This window comes from Lontra canadensis, unplaced genomic scaffold (genome assembly GCF_010015895.1).
Source record: "Lontra canadensis isolate GAN:19392208 unplaced genomic scaffold, GSC_riverotter_1.0 scaffold208, whole genome shotgun sequence".
NCBI lineage: Eukaryota > Metazoa > Chordata > Mammalia > Carnivora > Mustelidae > Lontra > Lontra canadensis.
The window spans coordinates 974,556-998,282 of NW_022631202.1; the positions used below are offsets into that span (position 1 = coordinate 974,556).

Genomic DNA, 23,727 nt, shown 5'->3' on the forward strand with positions numbered 1-23,727 from the left:
AGTCCATAGTTTACTTTAGGGTTCACTCTTGGTGGACATTCTGTGTGTTTGAACAGATGAATAATGACATGTATCTACCATTACAGTAATAACAGTATCACACAGAGTAGTTTCATAGCCCTAAAAATCCCCTGTGCTCCCCCCTGCTCGTCAACCCTCCCCCCGAACACACACACACACACACACACACACTCTAAACTCCTAGTGACCACTGATCTCTTAACTGATTCCATGGTTGTACAGTGTCCCTTCTTCAGCTTGGTTCTCCTTCAGTATCTGTTGGCTATTCTAGATCTTTTTCCTGTCTTTTTTTTTTTCCTACCTATTTGGGTTTGGTATGTTCTTATTTTTTTCCCCTAGTTTCCTAAAGTGAAAACTTAAATGATTGATTTTAGATTTTTCTTGTTTTCTAATCTGTGCATTCAGTGCTGTCAGTTTCCCTCCAAGCATTGCTTTTGCTGGATTCCACACATTTTGATAGTTGCTTTTTCATTATTTCAAAATACTATACCATTTTGTTCACTATAAGTGTGTTGTTTAATATCCAAATATTTTGAGATTTTCCACTATTTTTGTTATTCTACCTTCATTCCATTGTGGTTTGGCAGCATAGTTTCTCTTCTGTTAAATTTGTTCAGGGGTGTCATGGCCAAAGGTGTGCTCTGTCTGGGTGAATATTCCATTTGAGTTTGAGAGTTTGTATTCTGCCGCTGTTGGGTGAAGTAGTCTACAGATGGCGGTTATTCCCAGCTGATTAGTGGCGGCACTGAGTTCAGTGATGTCTGCCGATCTGTGATAGAGAGGTGCTGCTTAAGTCTTCCACTACCATAGTGGGTTCATCTGTTCCTCCTTGCAGTTCTATCAGTTTTTGCCTCATAAGAGTTTTATCTTTTGTTTGGCACACCATATTAATGACCATCTGTCTTGGAGAATTGACCCCTTTATCATTATGTAGTACCCCTCTTTTTCTTCAAGTCATGATCGCCTTCTTTACTCTGAAGTCACCCTTGTCTAAAATGAATAGAGGACTCTTGCTTTCTTTTAATTAGTATTAGTGTGGTATATGTATCTCCATCCATCTACTTTTCATCTCTGTGTGTATTTGTAGTTAAAATGGTTTTTTTATGGACAACATGTGGTTGATTCTTGTCTTTAATCCACTCCCAACTACCTCCTGTCTTTTAATTGGTATTGTTAGACCACTGCTGTTCAGAATTATTGTTGCTATCGTTGAATTTGTATCTACCATATTTGTTACTATTTTCTGTTTGTTGCCTTTGTTCTTTGTTCCTGTTTTTTTTCTTTTGCTCTTTCTCTGCCATTTGTGTTTTTGATTGAAGATACGGTATGATTTCATTTTCTTTTCTTTTTTAGCTTATCAGTTACACTTCTTTTTTTACTTTTTAGTAGTGGTTTCCCTAGACTTTGGAATATACATTTACAACTAATCCAGATCCACATTCAGATAACATTATACCAACTTCATGGGGAATACAAGTACCTTATAATAAAATAATCCTAATTCTGTGCAGCTGCGTGACTCAATCATTAAGCATCTGCCTTCAGCACAGGTCATGATCCCAGGGTCCTGGGATCAACTCTCCCACTCCCCCTGCTTGTGTTCCTTCTCTCACTGTGTCTCTCTCTGTCAAATAAATAAATATAATCTTTAAAAATCATAATAATAATCTAATTCTTCTCTCCCATCCATGTATCATTTCTGTCATTAATTTCATTTATACATAATGGGGTGTGTGTGTGTGTGTGTGTACACATACATAAGCATATATAATCAGGTACATTGTTGATATTATTTTGAGCAAATTGTTATTAGATCAATTAAGAATAAGAAAAGTAAGGGTTTATTAAATCTTCTCTTTCTTTCCTTATGTACATCCACATTTCTGGCCTATATCATTTGCCTTCTTTCTGAAGAAATACTCATAAATGTTAACATTTCTTGTAAAACAATTTCTTGCTGGTCTGCTGGCAGCAAAGTGCTTCAGTTTTTTGTCTGTCTAAGATAGCCTTGATTTACTTTTGAAGAATAATTTTGCTGGCTACAGAATTCTAGGTTGGTTGTTTTTTCCCTCAATACTTGAAATATTTCACTCCATTCTCTTGTTTGCCTGATTTCTGAGACGCCAGATAAAATTCTTAACCTTCACTCTTTTATAGTTAAAGTACTTTTTCCCTCTGGCTTCTTTTGTGATTTTTTTTTTCCTTTTATTTTTTGTAGTGCAAAAATAATATGCCTACATGTAGTTCTTCTGCCATTTATTCTGCTTGGTATTCTCTGAGCTTCCTAGACTTGCAATTTGGTGTCTGACATTAATTTGGGGAAATTCTCAGTTATTATTGTTTAAAAATATTTCATCTGTTTTTTTCTTTTCTTCTCTCTATTCCTGTTACATTCATGTTACACCTTTTTTGGTTGTATATTTTTGTTTGTTTTTTCCAGTGTCTCTTCTCTTTGCTTTCCAGTTTTGAAGATTTCCACTGAGATATCATTAAGCTCAGAAATTCTTTCCTCAGTCATGTCCCATCTACTAATAAGCCCCTTAAAGGCATTCTTCATTATTGTGACATATTTTTTATCTCCAGGTTTTGTGTGTGTTTTTGGTTCTTTGTTAGACTTTTTATCTCTCTGCTTTCACTACCCATCTGTTATTGCACACTGTGTATTGTACTTATTAGCACTCTCAGCATATTAATCATAGTTCTATAAATCACAAATCATTCCAATGTCCTACCATATGTCAGTCTTGTTCTGATGCTTGCTGTGTCTCTTTAAGCTTCGGTTTTTATCTCTTAATATTAAATCTTGTCATTTTTTTCTTGATAGCCAGGCATGATGAGCTAGGTAAACAGCAGGGCTGTAAATAGGCCCCTAGTAGTGGGTACTATGTGGGGCAAGGGGATGCATTCTATAGTCCTGTGATTGGGTGTCAGTTGTGTAATGAGTCTGTGCCTCCGGACAGAACTTCACGTGTGCTTCTCAGTCCCCCTCTTTGTGGGACAGGATAGCTGGAGTGAGCTGCAGTTGGGCATTTGCCTTCCCTCAGCCCACTGATGCTTCGGTAAACTCCAGCAGGTGAGGCTCTGGTTAAAGCATTTGTCCTAGGGTTGGACCATGTTAAGGACAGAATGATGTGGCATATTTTGAAGTGGTTCTTTTAACTCTCCACCTGCCAAAACATAGAAGGATTTTTCTCCAACATTCACTAAGGGCTTGATAGAAATCCAGGAGTTAAATTCAAAAAAGTATGGAGGGCCCCCTGTGATTGCGTCCCTTCATGTTTTGAACTCTTATACTCGGGTCTAACAGCCAGCAAGTCATCAGTTACTGTCAGTCTTCTTATGGGCTGGACCTGAAACCAGAAGGTCACGATTGTCAGTTTTTAGAATTACATTTTTTGCATAACTTGATAGGGAATTGTGGATGGGATTTCACCAGTTCCATCAGGAATGGAATTGTGGGCAGCCATAAATATTTTATCGTAGAAAATTTAAGTCATATTGAGGAATATTAACAAAACAGTTAACCTGCATGATTCCAATTTTATAAACTATTTTAAGATTGGGAAGCACAGGGGTGCCTGGGTGGCTCAGTGGGTTAAAGCCTCTGCCTTCAGTTCAGGTCATGATCCCAGAGTCCTGGGATCGGGCCCGGGATCGGGCCCCGCATCGGGCTCTCTGCTCAGCGGGGAGCCTGCTTCCTCCCTTCTCTCTCTCTGCCTGCCTCTCTGCCTAGTTGTGATCTGTCTGTCAAATAAATAAATAAAATCTTAAAAAAAAAAAAAAAGAAAAGATTGGGAAGCACACATCAAAATAATACTGGTTACATCTAGTGGTTAAGCTATAAGTGATTTTTGTTTTCTTTGTATACTTTTGTGTATTTCTAATTTCCTACAGTGAATTTTTGAAGTCAGGAAATAAGTTATTTATAAAAATAAAGCAATTCAGGGGCGCCTGAGTGTCTCATTCGGTTAAGCATCCAACTCTTGATTTCAGCTAAGGTCATGATCTCAGGGATGTAAGATCGAGCCCCACATTGGGCCCCATGCTTAGTGGGGAGTCTGCTTGGATTCTCCCTCTCCCTCTGCACCCTCCACTCCACCTTGCAAGCTCTCTCTCTTTCTAAAATAAGTCTAAAAAAAGGGGGGGGATTCAACACCCAAATCTTGGTTTCTAATACCAATAAAAGGAAAAAGACAAATGGCTTAGAAAAATGACTGATCCACATAGGTAGATAAGTAAACCTGGAGCATCTTGTAGTGCCAAAAAGTAAGGGACGTGCTCAACAGACAAAACAATGGGAGTATGTCAGCAGGACATGGGAGCCAGTTGGAGGAGCCCCTAGTGATTTCAGCAGTAAAATAAATAATGTAGTATTGAATTATATCCCAGACTATAAAATATGCAGCAGTCCATACTGACACTAATGATTGAATAAATAAATGGATGAGAGTAGGGAAAGCTCCTGTGCAAAATTCCCTGTGATCTTATATAGATAACTCTGCTATCAGGAGGTAGACTATAAATTCCCGCTCCTTTAAGTGAGGTGTGGGCTGCACGTTGTGACTTTGATCCAAAGTGTGCAGGGTGGAAAGGGGATAAGAAAGCCTAACTTTCCTGTGGGGAAATTTGACCTCAAGGTCAGCACCAACATTGTTCATGTTGTGACAGTATTCTGTGATGAGAATAGCACTATCCCCCTTGGTTTTCCTCCCCCAACAAGCCCATTACCCTAGCCTAAACATGAGAAAGACATCAGACAAACCCAAATTGAGGGACATTCTGCAAAATATCTGACCAGTATTCTTGAAAGTCTGAGAAACTATTAAAGTCTGGAAGATCCAGAGGATATATGATGACTAAATGTAACATGGTATCCTAGATAGGATCCTGGAGTAGAAAAAGGAGAAAATCAAGGAAATCTGAATACAGTGTGAATTTTAGTTAATAATAATGTATCAACTTTGGCTTCTTATTTATGATAGATATACTTCAGCAATAAAAGATGGTAACAATAGGAGGAACTCAACTTTTTTGTAAAACTCTAAAACTATTCTAAAGTTAGTTTGCTTTAAAAAAAAACAAAACTCTATTCTTTAACTGAATAATTCCCCGCTCTTATTTTTTAAAAATTTGAGTAACATTGGAGACGTTCCAATGGGATACATTTGCAATTTCTGACATTTATTTTTGGCCCATTTTTCTCGAAGTATAAAGTTCTCATTGGATAAGACTGACTTCTCATTCAGAGGACGCTTTGACGTGCAGCGTTCTGCCGTTCATCTGGGTACGGAGTTTCCCACTGAGGTTTCAGGGCAGGAGTCTTAATCCGTACAAGGAGGCAAGTAATCTGAAGAGTCCGAAGTTTATGTATATTTCCCCCTTTTCTAATACAAATGTAAAGGTGTGTATGTCATAAATTACTGTGGCAGTGTTTGACATCCATCGAGGCATTGTGCTTAGTGAAAGTTCTGGTGGGAGTGAGCGGCATCTCTTAGCCTTGGCTGCTTCACTCCCCCTTGCTCAGTGTGGACCTGGGTGCCAGGCCACAGTGGTGCAGGGCAGTCTCTCCTTTCAGGGGACCAGTCCAGGGACTGTACCAGAGCACACTTACCCCGCAGTGTAACAAGTATAGTCAGACATGGACGCTGAGCTTAATGGCATGGAGATGGGAGTGATCACCAGCTGCCAGCCCTTTTCTAGATATTAGCGAAACAGATTTATTGGGGTATGTCAGAAAAGTACTGCACTCATGGGGCATCTGGGCAGCTCAGTCAGTTAAGTGTCCGACTCTTCATTTCAGCTCAGGTCTTGATCTTAGGGTCGTGAGTTCAGGCCCCCCTCATTGGGCTCTGGTGTGGAGGCCACGTAAAAAGAGAAAAGTACTGCATCCCAGATATAAAATGATTTAAGGCTAGTTTTTTGTGTGTGGCCAATCATAAAATTATTATGCAAGCTATAAAGTCTTAAAGAGATTGGGATAACAGCTTTAAAATATTTTAGGAGGCCAGTGCCTTATCCATTAGGCCACTGGGGCCTGCCAGTTTTAAAATATTTTAAATACTAAAACCTTTCAAACATCTTACCACATTTTGAAGAAGTAAAACAGGGACAGCTAAAACTTCTCCTCTTCCTTCCCATTGTCCTGATACTAATATGTATCATTTCCTAACATTTTTTCAAGACTGTGTGTGTGTGTGTGTGTGTATACAAATATGTATATATTAATATATACTGGTTTTGGTATTTTCACGATTTATTTAAATGATATACTAAACAAATCTTTTTGTTACTTTTTCTTTTCATTGATCATTATTGACATTGGTTCATAGGGATAAGTATACATCTAGTTCTTTCATTTTAGGCAGAGTATAATGTTCCTTTATATGAAAATAAACCACTTTGGGGCACCTGGGTGGCTCAGTCATTAAGCGTCTGCCTTCGGCTCAGGTCATGATCTTGGGGTCCTGGCATCATTTCTCGGGGAGCCTGCTTCTTTCTCAGTCTGCCACTCCCCCTGCTTGTGTCCCTCTCTTGCTGTGTCTCTGTCTGCCACATAAATAAATAAAATCTTTAAAAAGAAAGGAAGGAATAAGGAAGGAAGAAAATAAACCATTTTATTTCCATTTTCTTGTGGGAAAACAGTGGCTGTGAGTTGCATCCTTTTTTTTTTTTTTTAAACTGGTCATGGCTACCGTGGTGGTGATTCTTGCATATGTGCCCTGGTAAAAACAAGAATATCTTTAGGGTAGCCCCCTAGAACTATACTATATGGTCACAGATGTGTGCCCCTCTTCAGTCTTAACAGAATTAATCTCCAGAGTGCTGTGCTTACAGACACACACTTTGTGCATTTCCATTTCTTCACATCTCTACAAAAATGACATTATCAGACTTACTCACCTCTGTCAGGCTTGTGGGCATGATGCATTTTTCTGCTTATTAATGAAAATTGGACATCTTTTTTATGTTTGAATTTATGGAAGTTCTTCCAGGAATTGCACATTTATTGCCTTTAAATGGCCTGGTGTTTCCTGAGGTAGAAGGCCCTTCACTGGCCTTGGACCTGATGCCTCAGGATGTGTAATAAAAGCTAATACTGCTGCATCTGTCATAAAGTTGAAGGCAGGTTAGAGGGAGAGTTCAGACCTTGCCTGTTTAATTGTATTTACTTGTGCCCTTTTGTTTTCTTTGTGTTTCATTATTAGTGAGCATGTCTCTTACTGTTCTGAAGAGTTCAGCTAAGTTAGCTGATTTGTTAGGCTTCTGCTGAAGTATTCTACAAAAACTTCTTCTACGAAGTATATTTGCAGAGCACCTGGCTGGGTCCTTCCATAGAACATGTGACTCTTGGTCTCGGGGTTGGGAGTTCAGGCCCCACATTAGGTATAGAGATTAATTAAAAATAAAATCTTGAAAAATAAAAATGAAATAAAAAATAAACATAATTTTACCATCCACTCCAGCAGTTGTGTTCATAGGTATTTACCCAAAAGATGAAAATTCATATCCATCGAAAAAGCTGCCCATGTATGTTTACGGCAACTTTATTCATGATCGCCGAAATACAGAAGCAGCCCAGATATCCTTCAGAAGGTGAATGGATAAACAGATTGTGGTGCGTCTGGACAGTGGACTGTTATTTGGTGATAAGAACTCTCAGGTGTGAAAACACGTGAAGGAACTTGAACTACATGTGGCTTCATGAACGGAATCAGTCCTTAGGCTACATTCTGTATGATTCCAGCACTGTGTCGTTCTGGCAAAGGCAAAACTGTGGAGATAGCCGAAGACTCAGCGACTGTCAGGGATGGAGGCTGGGAGGGCTGACTACATAGAGCACAGGGGATGTTTCAGGCAGGGAAATTATCCCTTAGGATTCGTCACGGTGGATACGTGACATGATGCATTGTCACAGAAGTGTCACAGAACTGTGTAACACCAGCAGTGAGCAGTCAGCTGTTAATAATGGTGTATCCATTTTGGTTCACTCTTTCTAACTGGTAATTCACGCTGATGCAAGATGCTACTCAGAGGGGGAGCTGGATGCAGGGGAAAAGGGATAAACCTAAAAGTGCTAAAAGAATTTATTCCCAAAAAGTCTATTTTTTTTTTTTTACTTTTTTTAAATACTTCTTTCTGTTCCGATTTTACCAAGTATAACCAGTTATCTGAAACAAATGTTATTTTGAATAGAAACTTTTTAAAGATAACTAATTAACAGTTTTATTTATGAAATCTAAATTGTTGATGCTTTTAAGGACTACTTCCATTTTCTGTGTATCTGTAAATAAGCAGAGTTCATGTTAAAGTTATTTAATTCCTTTTCACAGTCTTTTTTTTTTTTAAAGACTTTATTTATTTGAGAGAGCGGGAGAGAGAGCATGAGCAGGGGGATGGGGTCGAGGGAAAGGGACAAACAGACTCCCCACTGAGCAAGGAGCCTGATGCTGGGCTCGATCCCAGGACTCTGGGATCATGACCTGTGCCAAAGGCAGACGTTTGGCCAACTGAGCCACCCAGGTGCCCTCCTTTCTACTTTCTTAAAAGAGAGTGGTATAGAGTATTGATTTTATGTATTTTTCTTTCTTTGTGTAGTTATTTAGGTAATTTAGAGCAAAGATGTTGTATTTTACTATATTAGAAATCTTTCCAAATAACTGTAATAGCCGAAGTAATCTGGGAGGTTTGTCATGATGCTAATAAATTTTTTATAACAGAAAACACTTAATTTTATTGATTCTCAGCTATCTCTTCTAGGACTCTTTAGCCTCCGAAATCAATATGTCTCTTACAATCAGTAACGTCTTAGGTTTAGGGAGATAGGATGTCTCATAAGGCTTCCGGAGAAGGAATTTCATAACTGTTACAGAATCACTGTAATTCTTCGAGTGATGTCACGGGATCGTTCTGCCTCTCACACGTGTCTTTCAGATGCTCTCTGTGTGGGTACGTGTGCAGCCATCCTCCGTCTTTGAAGTCTCACATGTGGAAGCATGCAAGTGACCAAAATTACAACTATGAACAAGTGAACAAGGCCATCAATGACGCCATTTCACAGAGCGGCAGGTACCTGATCCTACCCCTGCCCCTGTTGTACATAAGCTAAAGTGAGCGTTAAACCTGCTGGTCTTACAGTATAACCAGCTCAGCGTTTGGTGTGTTGTGTTTTGTTTTTAAGAGTTCTGGGGAGATCCCCTGCAAAGACACTCTTAAGCAGCAGCGAGGAAAGCGCCGATCCTGTCACTGGAAGTTCGGAAAATTTGGTATCATCCTCAGAGCTGATTTCTGAGGCTCCTGGTGAAGTCGTCGCTTCCAACGACAATGAGAAACTGAGCCCTACAAGTAATACCTCATATAGTTTGGAAAAAAACTCCAGTCTGGCGCCTCCTGGCATGGAGTATTGTGTCTTACTCTTCTGTTGTTGTATCTGTGGCTTCGAATCTACCAGCAAAGAAAATCTCTTGGATCATATGAAAGAGCATGAGGGTGAGATTGTAAACATCATCCTAAATAAGGACCACGGCACCACTTTAAACACAAATTAGATTGAATAATGTCTTGAAGAGGAACACGGTAGAAGAGAAATTCTTTAAAGCACGGTTTCCCCTTTGCGCTATCAAGTAACTGAAGTAACTTACTAGACACAGAAGAAGTAGTTGGTGTGGTATTTGGGTTTTGGTTTTTGGTTTTTTTGAGGAGATGCATGTGACTTCAGAACCAAATTTGCAGTGTAATAAAAAAAATTCCTAGTGGATACACACTAGTGATATTTAAATATTCTGAGTGAAGGGAAGTGGTTTGAGGAGGAAGCAAAGACGTAACCCTGTGTTAACCCTGTTACCTCTTCTGAGTATTGAGTGTATTTATTATTCAAAGCTTATCATAGTGTAGAAATGCAAGCAAAAGAATTAAGAAAGAGCTTTTCTGGAACTATGTTAAAACTTGTTTTAGAAGTATCACAATCTTAAGCAGAGTTTAGTTTTTCTTCTTCATTCTGAACTTGGACGTGCCAGCTCTAGAGGGACAGGCCTCTTGGGGGCAGTGGGAGGCTGCTCTCTGAGGGGTTTTCACTGTCACCAACAGAGTCAACAAGGAAAAGATCACCAGAGGGCTTTGAAATGATCTACCTAAATCTTCCCCCAAATTGATAGGAATTAATCCTATGCTCAATCTAAGATACAGTACTACTTTTTTTTTTTTTTAAAGAAACATTACTTCTTAAAGAAAGAAACCTCTGAATCCAAATCCAGAGTATAAGTAGGCATTTAAGACATAACTTACTGTCTTAAATTTACAGGGAATTTCTTGTGAGCAAAGGAGAAAATAGGTGCGTTCCCACCAGCCTCAAACCAAATGAGAAGGTTCGTGAAAATGGGGACTCCTTTAGCGCAGCACATTCCCAAAGGCTCTTTTCAAAGTGCCTGACAGAACACCGCAGTTTTCTCCGTAGCTACACGGGCTCTGTAGTCCTCTTTCCCAAACCAGACCAAGTGTGGGATCACAAAGGTCTATTCAGGCAACAAAGTATGAAAAGCTGCATTTGATCATCAGGCCTTGGAAGTACTTGGAACTCTTAAATAAAAATCATTTGGGGGAAGAGTGGTGAAATTCAGAATCCTCTTAAAATGAGTACCACTGCGGAGATCTGACCCTTCCGGAAGCTTATTAATCTAGTTGTACTTAGCATGAGCGGTATAATCAGATGTGGCTAAACTCTAGTAAAAATTCAGGTTGTTTATAAAACTTTTAATAACAAACATTTGGCAAGTCCACAGGGTTTCTCCCAGCTCGGATATTCCATTTTGTCAGTGGGCAGTAGGACATGTGGAAGACCAACTACCAGTGCTTTTGCTCTAAAACTCGCCACGGGATACATGTAAGCTTCTCATCAGTTACACCGTTTTCGTATAGTGTGTTCGAAGTGAAGAGAACAGGGGTGTTTTGTTTTCGCTTTTGTAGTGCTGATCATTTATTTTTGTGTTGTTTTGTCAAAGTAAATTCCGCACACAAGTCAAAAGGCGGGTGCACCACGCAGTGCACCATCTTCATGGTGCTCTTCCTGAACTTGATTTCTAACACCTTCTAGTGCTGAGGCTGTGACTGTGATAACCTTAGAACACACTGAAAACAATTTATTGAGTGGAGTACTCTGTAGACACCTTTAGGAAAGAATTCCCAAACTCCAGGTATGGGTTGAATGAATGAATGTTTTTAAGGTCATATCAGAAACTACTCAAGTGGGGCCAGACCATCTTGAAACATTGTTTAAATTTTTTTTAAATCTCATGTTGATGATATTTAAACAGAATTGATCCTAACTTTGCAGCTGTTTGATTTAGGTAGCTTTAACTTATTTATGAAAGTTACTCCATTTCTGATAGGTGGTTTTTAAAAAGATAAAATGAATTTATGTATATACTAAATTATATTACCCAAATTCACTGCATGTGGATTTATATTTTCTCCTGTTTTCAGAATTAAAATACAATTATATTTAATTTCAAATATAAGTATTTTAAGTGGTTCCATTTTTATCACCTACTCTGAAAATTAACAACCTTAGTAGCCAGATTTTGTTTTATAACGTTTCCTTGGTTTTAATTTCATGTAATCATTTGGAAAATATTAATAACCCCCAAAAATCCCAAAAACATCAATAGTGACTTTCTAAATTACCTTCAGTTCCCTAAACCACTTCCATTGATTATTACTTAAATTTTCCATTTGGAATCATGGATTTGAAATTTACCTAACTCATGGAGAAAAAATTAATCCAGAAGTTCAAAATCTTTCACATTCACCTGATTCTAGCCTAGAATATCCTCACACACTTTCCCCGGGAAGACAGGAGGACCCATAAGGCATGGGTGTTCTGTAGCTTCCTGTTACCATTTTGTGGCAAGCCTTAAGAGAACAGTGTCTCTACTAAAAACAATTGAACATTTCTGAAAGTAATAATGAAGGCTAAGTATGCAATTTTAATTATAGAAGAGATAGCTATTTCAATAATCAGCAGGAATTCTCCTTATAGGAATAACATTTTACTTGTAGTAGATCTTTTGCCATAATAAAGCTCATAGTACTTGTTTTCCACTTTGGAGTTCTAAGATTTGATAGTAAAAATAGTTTTTAAAAGAAATGTACTAGGTATGAGGCAAAGGTGGAAAGGGGGCAAGAATGATGCATTGTGATCATTACAAGTAATACTTTCCAGGGGGCCAGCATTTTCTCTCCTCCTCTAATAACCCAGAAGGTGGTGGGCAGCCCCACTGTTCTCCCAGTGCCCTGCCTGTAGACTTTAGTTCTGTGTCCAGCCAGTGCAGTGTACAGGCACTGACGGAAGCCTTTGTTCTAGATCTCTCATCCTATTTGAGGTAGTTATTGGTGGCTTCTTTATTTTCTGTCTTTTCTCACAAAGCAGATGGTGGGCACCCATGTTTACATTGTATCTTCCCACAATGTACTTGGCTTGACAAAGACAAGCAGGCTTCTCTATTGAGACTTATTATATTTTTAGTTTTCATAGACACTTATTTAATCTTTTTTTATTGTACAGCAAGGTGCTCTAAGTAATATTCTATAAAATATATTTAATAGAAATTTGAGTTTGATATTCATGGACATGAATACATGTATTTTTTTAAGAAATGAGTATTGTGTAACACTATGGCATTGCTTCTATAGCCAAAGTCTAAAAATTTCTGGAACACTGACATGTAAAGACTACAGTTAATTCTGACACTGTATCTTATTAAAATAGGATGATTTGCATTTTGTAAAATTATCCTGCACATCGAGCTGCATGCCTTAAAGCCTAAAACTCTAGGATCGTGTTCATGGTAGAACAGTTCATCTGTTCCACAAACAGTGAAGCAAGGTCTATAGTGCTTCTTTAACTACCTTTGGAAATACTGTACAATGTTAGAATAATTTATTTTGCTTTACAGGAGTTTGTCATGTATTGACTTTAATATTGTATTTTGGTAATAAATTTTTTGTTAAAAACACTTGCCTCTACGTTTTCTTACCAAAAGGGTCTATCCATTTTTATCTTAGAAATGTTGATTCGATCACTTGGAAAGTTGGGTTTAAATACTGAAGAACTTCTCAAGGCTTGAGCTTACGATTATGGCTTAAGATTACCCTTTGGGAACTTGGTAAATTATCAACTAGCATTAAACCCTGTTATACAAAAATAATTGGAAAAGCACTTAGATCATTTTAATCATTTTAAAAAAATTCAGTCTACTTTTGAAGCTCTTTTTCTTCCGTGCTACACAGTTTTCCATTTTATCTTCCCAATCATTTTTTAGACACCTTCAATTCTGATAGTGACAGTGCTGAAGACCAGCTATGTTAATAACAATCAGCATTTTTTTACTGAAGGCCAAAAACTACAGTGGTGTATTTACACCTTGATCATTTTGTGGTCTACATCAAGACTTTTTTTTTAAACTAGATTTGTTTGTTGTATTGACACGTGACGCTAACATCATCTGATCTGTCGTTGCTCTCATTACCCATTTGTGCCCCAGCATCCTGGGCCAGCTCAGCTTAAAGTGTCTGAGGCCACATGCTGCTTCTCAGTAGCTGTAATCCTGTCCTTTGTCCCTTGCAGCAACGTAATTCCGTCCCCTATTTTGTAAGAAGCAAATGCCAGTACTTTGTCATCAAACCACACTGGTTGTGGAAAGCCCAGCATGGAAGTTCACAACATAATACTGCAGCTTGGTAGCCACGAGCCATGTGTGGCTTTCGAGCAGCTGAGACCTGACACATACGCTGTGAGTGTACAGTACACACAGTTTTGAAAACTTAGTCCAAAAAAGGTAAAGTGGTGGTTTCTTTTTTAAGATTTTATTTACTTATTTGGCAGAGACACAGCTAGAGAGGGAACAGAAGTAGGGGCAGTGGGAGAGAGAGAAGCAGGCTTCCTGCGGAACAGGGAGCCCACGTGGGACTCGATCCCAGGATTCTGGGATCATGACCTGAGCCAAAGGCAGACGCTTAACAACTGAGCCACCCAGGCACCCCAGTAAAGTGTTACTAATAGCTTTTATAGCACATGTTGAAATGACACTTGGGTTTAAATAAAATAGACTATTAAAATAATTTTACCTGATTTTACTTCTCTAATGTAGCTATCAGAAGATTTTAAATTCCACATGTGGCCGACATCATTTTCCTGTTGGACCAAACTACACTCTGGCTTCTGTTCTGGCCTGCCACTTGCGTTTGTGACTAGAGTGAAGCCACACCCGTTGGTTTCCACATGGCACATGACTATTTTCAAGGTCCAACAGGGGCGTCAAGGAGTTGAGACAGAGACCGTACGGCCCACGAAGCCCAAATTACGTACCATTTGTCGGACAATAAATGGTTCCAGAGAAAAAGTTGGCTGACCTCTGAGCTGGAACAATGGTATGACCCGTGCTTTAAAACTACCAGAAAGAAAAAAAGGAAAAAAAACCTTTTTATAGAGAAAGCTTTTTATAGCACTGTTTTCTAGCTAAATCATTATTATTTCTCCCTCTGTAATTTTTATAAAGTCTTCCTGTTCTTCCACAGCCCTTATCCATAATTTATGACTTTAACCTATTTCATCATCTCTGCTATTTAGAGCCACACACAATTTGTTTAAAATAACAGTGCACGATTAAATAAGAAACTAAATAATGCTGCTATAAAAAGTCCTGCCTTGTTTTCTCCCAACGGCCTGACAGTGTTGCCTGTCCGCTGCCTGCTTCACCCTCTCGGCGGCCTGGGCACTTCAGCCGGCCTGGCTGTTCCACCCGCACGGCTGACCACTGTGCCTGGCAACCGGGTAACCGCGGGAGCTGAGCCCCTCACCCTGCCGGCAACTGGCAGAGGAATCCAGGATCCAGAGAAGAGAGTGTTTGATGCGCCTCTTGGCGATGGAGAATAGCTTGTCCGAGTCTAACGCCACATTCACGGAGGTTGTGGCTCACTTGAGTGTCGGTCTGTTGACCTAACTGGCAGAGTGAAGAGTCCTTTCCTTCCTAGATGTCTTCCACGTCAGCCGCCAAAATGTAAAACGGACATTTTCAGCCCTGTAGGTTCCTAGAAAAGTTTCTCACTGATGCCATAGGACAGGCTTGCTTAGGTAGTGTGCTTGGGTTTATAGTTTAAAATCCAAATGACTATAAGTAAGGTTCTTGATCGATTTCCGGAGTCCCACCTGCGCAGCAAGACCCAGTCCGTGTATCGCACTGCGGACTGGACCTCATGTTGTGGCGCTGCATTTTCCTACATGAACCCTAAGTATAAGATTCTGACCTACTCAGTTTTTCTTGTCTCCTTGGGTATTCTTTCCAGTAATGGGTAATCACCACTTCACTCGTTTGCCTTACAAAAGTAGATAGTAGATCTTCCTTTGAATTAAAGAGTTTGATTTTAGGCACCTAATATAAATTCTTACCATTTCGTAACTAAATTACCAAATGTTGCTGTCTTTTGGCTTCCTAACTCAACCACATTCACACCAATTGTCACTTCAACCAGACAGTGAAGGTACCATCGCGTAACACGTTGCAAAACTGAACGTAAGCCAGGGACTTCCACGGTAATACTGAGGTACCTGGGTCCTTTGTTTGGAAAGGACATTGCACGTTAGGGAGATGGAGTCTGACTTCCACAAATTAGGAGAAAATGAATCCTTGACCACGAGCTCAGACTCACCTAGTTACCTCATCTGATTTCTCAGCTTTATCCTTTGTTAAAAAGAAAAATGAAAAAAAACTTATCCGTGTCATTGCCACTGGTATGAATAATGATGAAATAGAGTTTTTATTATTCTTAAAAACTGTGACCTGGAGAGACCCTCGACAACGTAAGTTACTCGTTTCTCAGGTCTTTTATTAGTACCTAATAGCGTTATTTAAAGGCCTATTGTCACTGCAGTGCACATCTCCAGATTTCTGTATTTCCCACTTGTCAGTTTGTCAATTTTTGTATCTGTATTTCAGAAATAATGTGGCTGCATTCTACTGAAATAGGCACATCAATCCACATCTTGCTCTTTTTGTTTATATCTGCAGTCCTATTTAAATTCAGCATTTCCAACCACAAAAGGTGTTAGAAAATCCTATTTCAGGCTTGAGAAAAAGTACAGCAGGACGTGGTTCAAATCTTAAGCTGTATTTATCTTCTATAGCTAACGTGGTACCAAAAAAAAAAAAAAACAGTCCTCCCAGAATGATTAAGTAAACCAGTGGTTTCAAGGTTACCTTCGTTGTTTCAGGCCTTCTCCAGTGTGAAGCAGAGCACAGTTGGTGAGGTGGTGTCTTTCTAGAATGCTGATACTGGAGTCCATGTGGAGTATCACCGTATAGGTCAAAAAATCTAAAATAAGCTCTTCAGAACCTGTGCCCAGCTGGAGCCGCTTTGTATCCCGGTGAGCAAATGCTGATGAAGCAGCCATACAGCCCGACAATGTTTAAAACTAAACTTTGTAATAGCAGGAAAAAAAATAAGTGTGACTCTTCCCCCGTGGGAAAGCAGTCACCATGTTCCCATCTGAAACTAGGGAGGAAGGTCGGGACGACAGCCCACCAGAGCCGCACACCAGGCGCGGGGGGCGCTGCCGCCTCCACCGGTTTGGAACACAGCCTGGCTGGACCCTCTCTAATCTTTAAGAAGTTCGGCGCTTTCTTCTGTTTTGTGAAATGTCGGGCCGCCAGTCTAATACCGACTTCACAGAGTCCCGTGGGTCAAACGAGACTGTCCGTAAAACGCTTGGTCAAGTCCTGACACAGCTCGGGACAGAACTGGCTTCCCAGCCATGTGACCTTGAGCAAGACATTCCACCTTTCCTGAGCCCATTTCTTCATCAGTAGAACAGAGGGTACTACTCAGAGCTCACAGGGCAGTTGGGAAGGTTAGTGACCAGGCGACAAGAGGGCCTGGCCATCTAGGAGCTCGACGGTGGTTGTTTCGTTTGGCACATTAACTGTGAGGGCGTTGGAGATTAAACTTGGCCTTATAAATGCTATTAGCAAAGATTCTTGTTACAACCTTAGAAACTAACGTAAGAACCATGCTGGCTTGTGTTTTGGGGAAGGATACTCAAAATATCCTATCCCTTAACCGACACCAAAAAAGGCAAACCTATTTCTCAGTACCTAGAATATTGTAGACACGTCGCATCTAAGATAATAGTCATCCTAACATTCAGTGTCGAAGCGAGGACATGGTGGGTCCTCTGGGGCAAAATTCCCGATTTCCCTGGGTATTCTGGTGGGAGCCTTTATCAACTGTGCTGACAACACAGGAGCCCCAAATCTGTATATTGTCTGTGTGAAGGGGATGGAGGGACCGCCGAACAGACGTCCTGCTGCTGGTGGGGGTGACATGGTGGTGGCCACAGTGGGAAAGGCAAGCCAGAGTTAGAAGGGAGGGACATCCAGCAGTGGGGGACTGGACAACAAAAGTCACACCGGAGAAAAGATGGTGTGAGGATAACACGATGGTCCTAGTAATGAAGTCAAAATTAAAGATTCCACCATTGCAGAACCAGCCACCAAGGAGTGTGCAGACTTGTGGCCCAGAAGTGCGTCCAGGGCTGGCAGCGTGGCAGGATTCTCTGTAGTGTATTTGTTTAAAAAAAAAAAAAAATTAAAAATTATTTGCTCCCTCCCCCCAAAAGAAAAAGAACAGTCCAAGAGAAAGTGCTAGAACATTACTCTGTTGTTGTCACGTTAAGTTCATACCATCTTTTTCTCATACCTGTAAAGTGCCATGAAGGACCAGAGACGGTCCCTTTCCCTCGAGGAGCCGTGAGCTGGCAGCGTCGGCAACGCTTCGGCCCAAGGAGAACGGATCGTATTCAGGATCGCGTGTGCGCCGCACAATCAGCAGCTAACTGCACGGGAGCGCGTCCATGCACTGGACCGTCTGGGGGACGGAAGTCCTTGGGGCTGATGAGAACTGTCCCGTCTTAGACTTAAGCCAGTGTCCCAGCACCTCACAGTGCGGCTCCAGCTGCGGGACTGCGACACCAGGCAGTCCTGATTCTGCAGCACAGCCTCTTCCCCTGGGGGACTGTCCTCAGGGCCCAGGGCACAGCAGTCCTTGCTCCAAGTGGAACCGCGATTGGTGGGAAAATAGCTGGACGTGGCAGAGAGGAAACCAAACGGCACTTGTGTTTAACCGTTACCATTTGGTTTAAAAAAAAAAAAGGGTATGTATAGAAGTGAGACACAAAGGACATGACTTCCAATTAAAACCTTAAAACAGTGACACTAGTTTTGTGTAAGTAGAAATGCAGAATGACATTCTAGCTACACCATACCTTGGGGTTTGTGTTTGAAATTCCAAGACACCAAATCTTACCTATACAGTAAGCTATAGCACCTTTCAACTGATTTATTCAAATACTTAACAAACATCTAATTTTTTTTAAGATTTTATTTATTTGACAGACAGAGATCACAAGTAGGCAGAGACGCAAGCAGAGAGAGAGAGAGGAGGAAGCAGGCTCCCTGCTGAGCAGAGAGCCCGATGTGGGGCTCGATCCCAGGACCCCGGGACCATGACCTGAGCCAAAGGCAGAGGCTTTAACCCACTGAGCCACCCAGGTGCCACAATAAACATCTAATTTTTAAAGTAATTTTTTAGCTAATTAAAACTTTCTAAATGCCCCCCAGTGAGATATCTTCTGGTAAAACCTAACCCAATAAAATTAAATTTCCAGTTAAAAAAAAGAAAAGAAAGAAATGTACGCGTTTCCATAAAGCCAGGGTTGTTGATGGGGGGGACTGACAGCTAAGGAATCCTCAGTTAGTAGCCAGTTTGATACTGTTTTGGATTGAGTTGGGACCCTTCACAACACACGTTAACTGTGAATCGCTCTGGTTCTCTTTCACGGTTGTGAGCCATTCCCACACTCTACTGTAGAAAGGGATTCTGTACTGCTGGTGCTCCTGGAGTCTGGGATCGGCAGAGAGGAGACTAATGACACAGCACAGTTCAACCTCGCCCCTCGGAAGAAAGCACCTCCCGCGTGAGCTGCGGCAGACGCTCCCACGTGTTCCCCAACACCCGCTCTCTCCCACGGCGGGAGGGTTTCTAGAAGGGCGCACGTGGCTAGCCGGCTTCCCAATCTTCCTTGTGGCTTAGGCAAGGCCGTGTGACCAAAGGAAGGCTAGTGGGGTATGAGCGGAAGGGACATGAAACTACCAGGCTGAGCTCCCTCCCCTTCCCTTCGGTTTCCTGCTGTCTGTTCCGTGAAGAGCTGACTACAGGAACAAGTGTGACATCCTGGGGAGGGCAGAGCCCTGACCCAGACCCGGGGTCCCTGAGACTGTGGAGCTGGGCTGCCTCTGTGACAGAAATAAACGTCTTCCGGAAGCCACTGTTTTTGAGGTGAGGCTTCAGCCAGCTAAGCCCTACCCTGATTAATACTGAATCCTCAGCCAGGCTTCTAAAATGACCTGGTTGGCAACCATCGCCGGGAGAGTAGGATACCACTGCAAGCGCTTTTCTGGTATCCAGACTGAAAATTCAAAAGGTCCTCAAGAGATTTTGAGTAAAAACCTCTCCGAGGTGGCTGCATCTGCGCCCTCATCGTGCGGGGATCCCTAAAGTGCTGAATACACCCAGTTCACACTCCACATGGCTGCGGGGGTCTGGTGAGCCCCGGCTGGCAGGTCTGGAGAGCTTCGGCCATAACCTGCGAATTTTCCACAGAAGGAATCCCTCCGGCTGGCTTACTGATATTCATGGGTGGACTCCGGAGGTCTGCAGAGGAACACTTAGCGTTAGTGAAAAATCCAGCCCCATGCTAGATTAGCCATAATTGAAGGCAGGATAAAATAACTTAGTTTGAGAGTGTTAGAAACATATATATTTCTGGCTCAAAGTCCTACTTCTTCCTACGGAAAAACTCCCAAGCCAGACAATACGCTTTGGCATCCGTTGGTAGGAAATGTGTACTTCTAGGAGTTCAGACACCTGTTGTGTTATGCCTGTTGCAGGGAGTGACATTTGAGCAGTCCGAAGGAACAAACTGGGAAGGCCAGCCAGGGCCACTGGTTTGTGGACCAGAAGAGTCAACATCGAGGAATCGTCACATTTGGCAAAAAGCTTCTATGATAAAGAACCACCATCTGCTTTAATTGAATAACTTGACTATTCGTGTCCTCATTTGAAATAGAGAAGTACAACAGTTCTTCTAACCATGGAAATGGAAAAAGAAGGTGTAGGTGGGAAGAAGAGACAAGGAGAGGTAGGAGTAGCAGGTATGAAGAAGGATAATGAAACAAAATTGGTAATGCTGAAGTACTGTTAACGTTAAGAGTCAGTAATTGTGGGCGCCTGGGTGGCTCAGTGGGTTAAGCCTCTGCCTTCAGCTCAGGTCATGGTCTCAGGACCCTGGGATCAAGCCCCGCATTGGGGTCTCTGTTCAGAGGGGGGCTGCTTCACCGCCCCCTACCCCGCCTGTCTCTCTGCCTACTTGTGATCTCTCTGTCGAATAAATAAATAAAATCTTAAAAAAAAAAAAGTCAGTAATTGTGCACCAATGCTGATCTGCCTGTGAGTTTCTCTATTTTATTTTATTTTTTATTTTAGGGAGGCTCCATATCCAACATGGGGCTTGAACTCACAACCCTGAGATCAAGAGTCCCACACTCTACCAACTGAGCCAGTCAGGTGCCCCTGAATTTCACCGTTTAAACCACTACAAATCTAGTTATTACAAAGTTGATCAAAGGGAGAAAAAAAAATCAATACTAACAATATTTCATAATGCTTTTCTAAAGAATCTCACAGGGAAGGAACCATATACTGACAAATACCTTTTATTTAGAGACAGAGAGAGAGATAGTGCCCTATGAGTGCAGAGCAGGGGTAGGGAGTGGAGGAAGAGGGAAAGAAGAGAGAATCATAAGCAGGTTCCAGGTCCAGCAAGGCATCTGTCCTGGGGCTTGATCCCATGACCCTGAGATCACAACCTGAGCTGAAATCAAGAGTCGGAGGCTTAACCAACGTAGCCACCCAGGCGCCCCTCTGTGGACAAATGTCTTAAAGGAGGGAAGGCCTTGAGTGTAAGGTCAATTCTGTGCAGCTCTGTAATGATTTGTAAGCACTGAGGAAGCGTTCCCTTGGACTTGGCACAGCTTCCCTAAAAGGAAGCACACCGAGCCGTGCTCAGAGGGGGGCTTCAGGCATGGCCCGTTGCCGTAGTCTCGTGTATGGGTCTTACACAAGGAATGTATAGAACAATCCGTTGGCATGCAGGCAGAAAATACTAGGATTTCCATTTATATTTACTTTAGCTAAATATATGTATGTGTCTGTAATTTTTATCCGATAAAGGTCTGAGAGGAAAAAATTCTGCTCTTTTATCAAGACACCTGAAAAGTCAACCCTTATAGAAAAACAGGAATTGGATGAAAGCATGGTTAGAAGAACACAGGTGGCTGGCCAAACTGTTCTCACCTGAATACACGTTCCTATAAAAGTATACCCAGCATCAGAAAGATCTCACTTCGCCCAAACGTTTCTATGCATTTTATACGATGCCAGTAAAAACCTCCATGGATTCTTTGTTGAAAATTGGTAAATAACCAGTAAGGAAGCAGCAGCAGAAGAAACCAAGGGAATGTTCCCATGTACAACCGCACCCAAACCAGGGAGATACTAGGAATAAGCTGAACCAAAGAGGGAAAAGATCTGTACTCTGAAAACTACAGAACATGAAAGAAATGCAAGAGGACCCAAAGGAGTGGAAAAACATTCCATGCTCATGGATTGGAAGAACAAACACTGTTAAAATTTTAGTCTGTGCTACCCAAAGCAATCTACACATTTAATACAATCCCTACCAAAATACCAGCCGCGTTTTTGACAGAACAAACAATCCTAAAATTTGCGTGGAACTACAAAAAACCCAGAATAGCCAAAGCAATTCTGAATAAGAAAAGCAAACCAGGAGGCATCATGATTCAGGACTTCAAGCTCTATCACAAAGCTGTCGTCATCAAGACAGTGTGGTACTGGCATAAAAACAGACACACAGATCGATGGAACAGAATAGAGAGCCCAGAAATAGACCCACAACTCTATGGTCAACTAATCTTCGACAAAGCAGGAACGAATGCCCAGGGGAAGAAAAGATAAGTTTTTGCAACAAACGGTGCTGGGAAAACTGGAAGAAGTGCAGAATGAAACTGGGCTGTTCTCATACACTATACACAAAAATAAACTCAAAAGGGATGAAAGACCTAAATATGACACAGGAAACCATCAAAATCTGAGAATACAGGCAGCCACCTCTCTGACTTTGGCCATAGTAACTTCTTACTAGACACGCTGCCCGAGGCAAGGGAAACAAAAGCAAAAATGAACTACTGGAACTTCATCAAGAAGCTTCCGCAAAGCAAAGGAAACAATCAACAAAACTAAAAGGGGGCCTACGGAATAGGAGCAGTATTTGCAAATGACATATCTGATAAAGGGTACTTCCAGTATCTGACTTCATACTTCCAAAATCTATGAAGAACTTATCAAACTCAACACCCAAAAAACAAATAATCCAGGGGCACCTGGGTGGTTCAGTTGGTTAAGCATCTGCCTTCAGCTCAGGTCATGATCCTGGAGTCCTGGAATCGAGTCCCACATACGGCTTCTCGCTCGGCAAGGAGTCTACTTCTCCCTCTGTCCGCTGCTCCCCCTGCTTGTGCTTGCTCACATTCTCTCTCTCTGACAAATAAATATACAAAATCTTTACTTTTTTTTTTTTTAAGAAAGAAAAACAAATAATCTAGTTAAGAAATGGGCAGAAGACATGAACAGAGATTTTCCCAAAAAAGACATCCAGATGGCCAACGGGCACATGAAAAGATGCTCAACATCACTCATCATCAGGGAAATGCAAATCAAAACCACACTGAGACACCACCTCACACCAGTCAGAATGGTTAAAATTAACAAGTCAGGAAATGACAGGTGTTGGCGAGGATGTGGAGAAAGGGGAACCCTCTTACATGTTGGTAGGAATGCAAACTGGTGCAGCCACTGTGGAAAACGGTATGGAGGTTCCTCAAGAAGTTAAAAATAGAGCTACCCTGTGATCCAGTGATTACATTGCTAGGTACAAAAATACAGATTCAAAGAGGTACATGCACTGTGATGTTTACAGCAGCATTAACAACAGCCAAATTATGGAAGGAGCCCAAGTGTCCACCGACTGATGAATGGATAAAGATGTGATACACAATTCTCACCAAAATACTAGCCAATAGGATTCAACAGAACATTAAAAGGATTATTCACCACGACCAAGTGGGATTTATTCCAGGGCTGCAAGGTTGGTTCAACATCCGCAAATCAATCAATGTGATAAAACACATTAATAAAAGAAAAAACAGGAACCATATGATACTCTCAATAGATGCTGAAAAAGCATTTGACAAAGTACAGCATCCCTTCCTGATCAAAACTCTTCAAAGTGTAGGGATAGAGGGCACATACCTCAATATTATCAAAGCCATCTATGAAAAACCCATCGCAAATATCATTCTCAATGGAGAAAAACTGAAAGCTTTTCCTCTAAGGTCAGGAACACGGCAGGGATGTCCGTTATCACCACTGCTATTCAACATAGTACTAGAAGTCCTAGCCTCAGCAATCAGACAACAAAAAGAAATTAAAGGCATCCAAATCGGCAAAGAAGAAGTCAAACTA

General features: G+C 41.2%; 1 protein-coding gene and 1 pseudogene across 5 annotated transcripts in view; both read left to right on the top strand.

Moving 5' to 3' along the window:
• Positions 1–13,028, top strand: part of ZNF507 (zinc finger protein 507) — a 39,227-nt gene extending 26,199 nt beyond the window's left edge. For all 5 annotated transcript variants that reach the window (XM_032848777.1, XM_032848778.1, XM_032848779.1 and 2 more), the window contains 2 exons: positions 8,953–9,087; positions 9,200–13,028. In XM_032848777.1, coding sequence (XP_032704668.1) covers positions 8,953–9,087; positions 9,200–9,566 — 502 coding nt within the window. In that variant the 3' untranslated portion in view covers positions 9,567–13,028. The remainder of the gene's footprint in view (positions 1–8,952; positions 9,088–9,199) is intronic.
• A 3,678-nt stretch (positions 13,029–16,706) lies between these two features.
• LOC116861897 lies at positions 16,707–17,820 on the top strand (annotated as a pseudogene).
• The last annotated feature ends 5,907 nt before the right edge of the window (positions 17,821–23,727 follow it).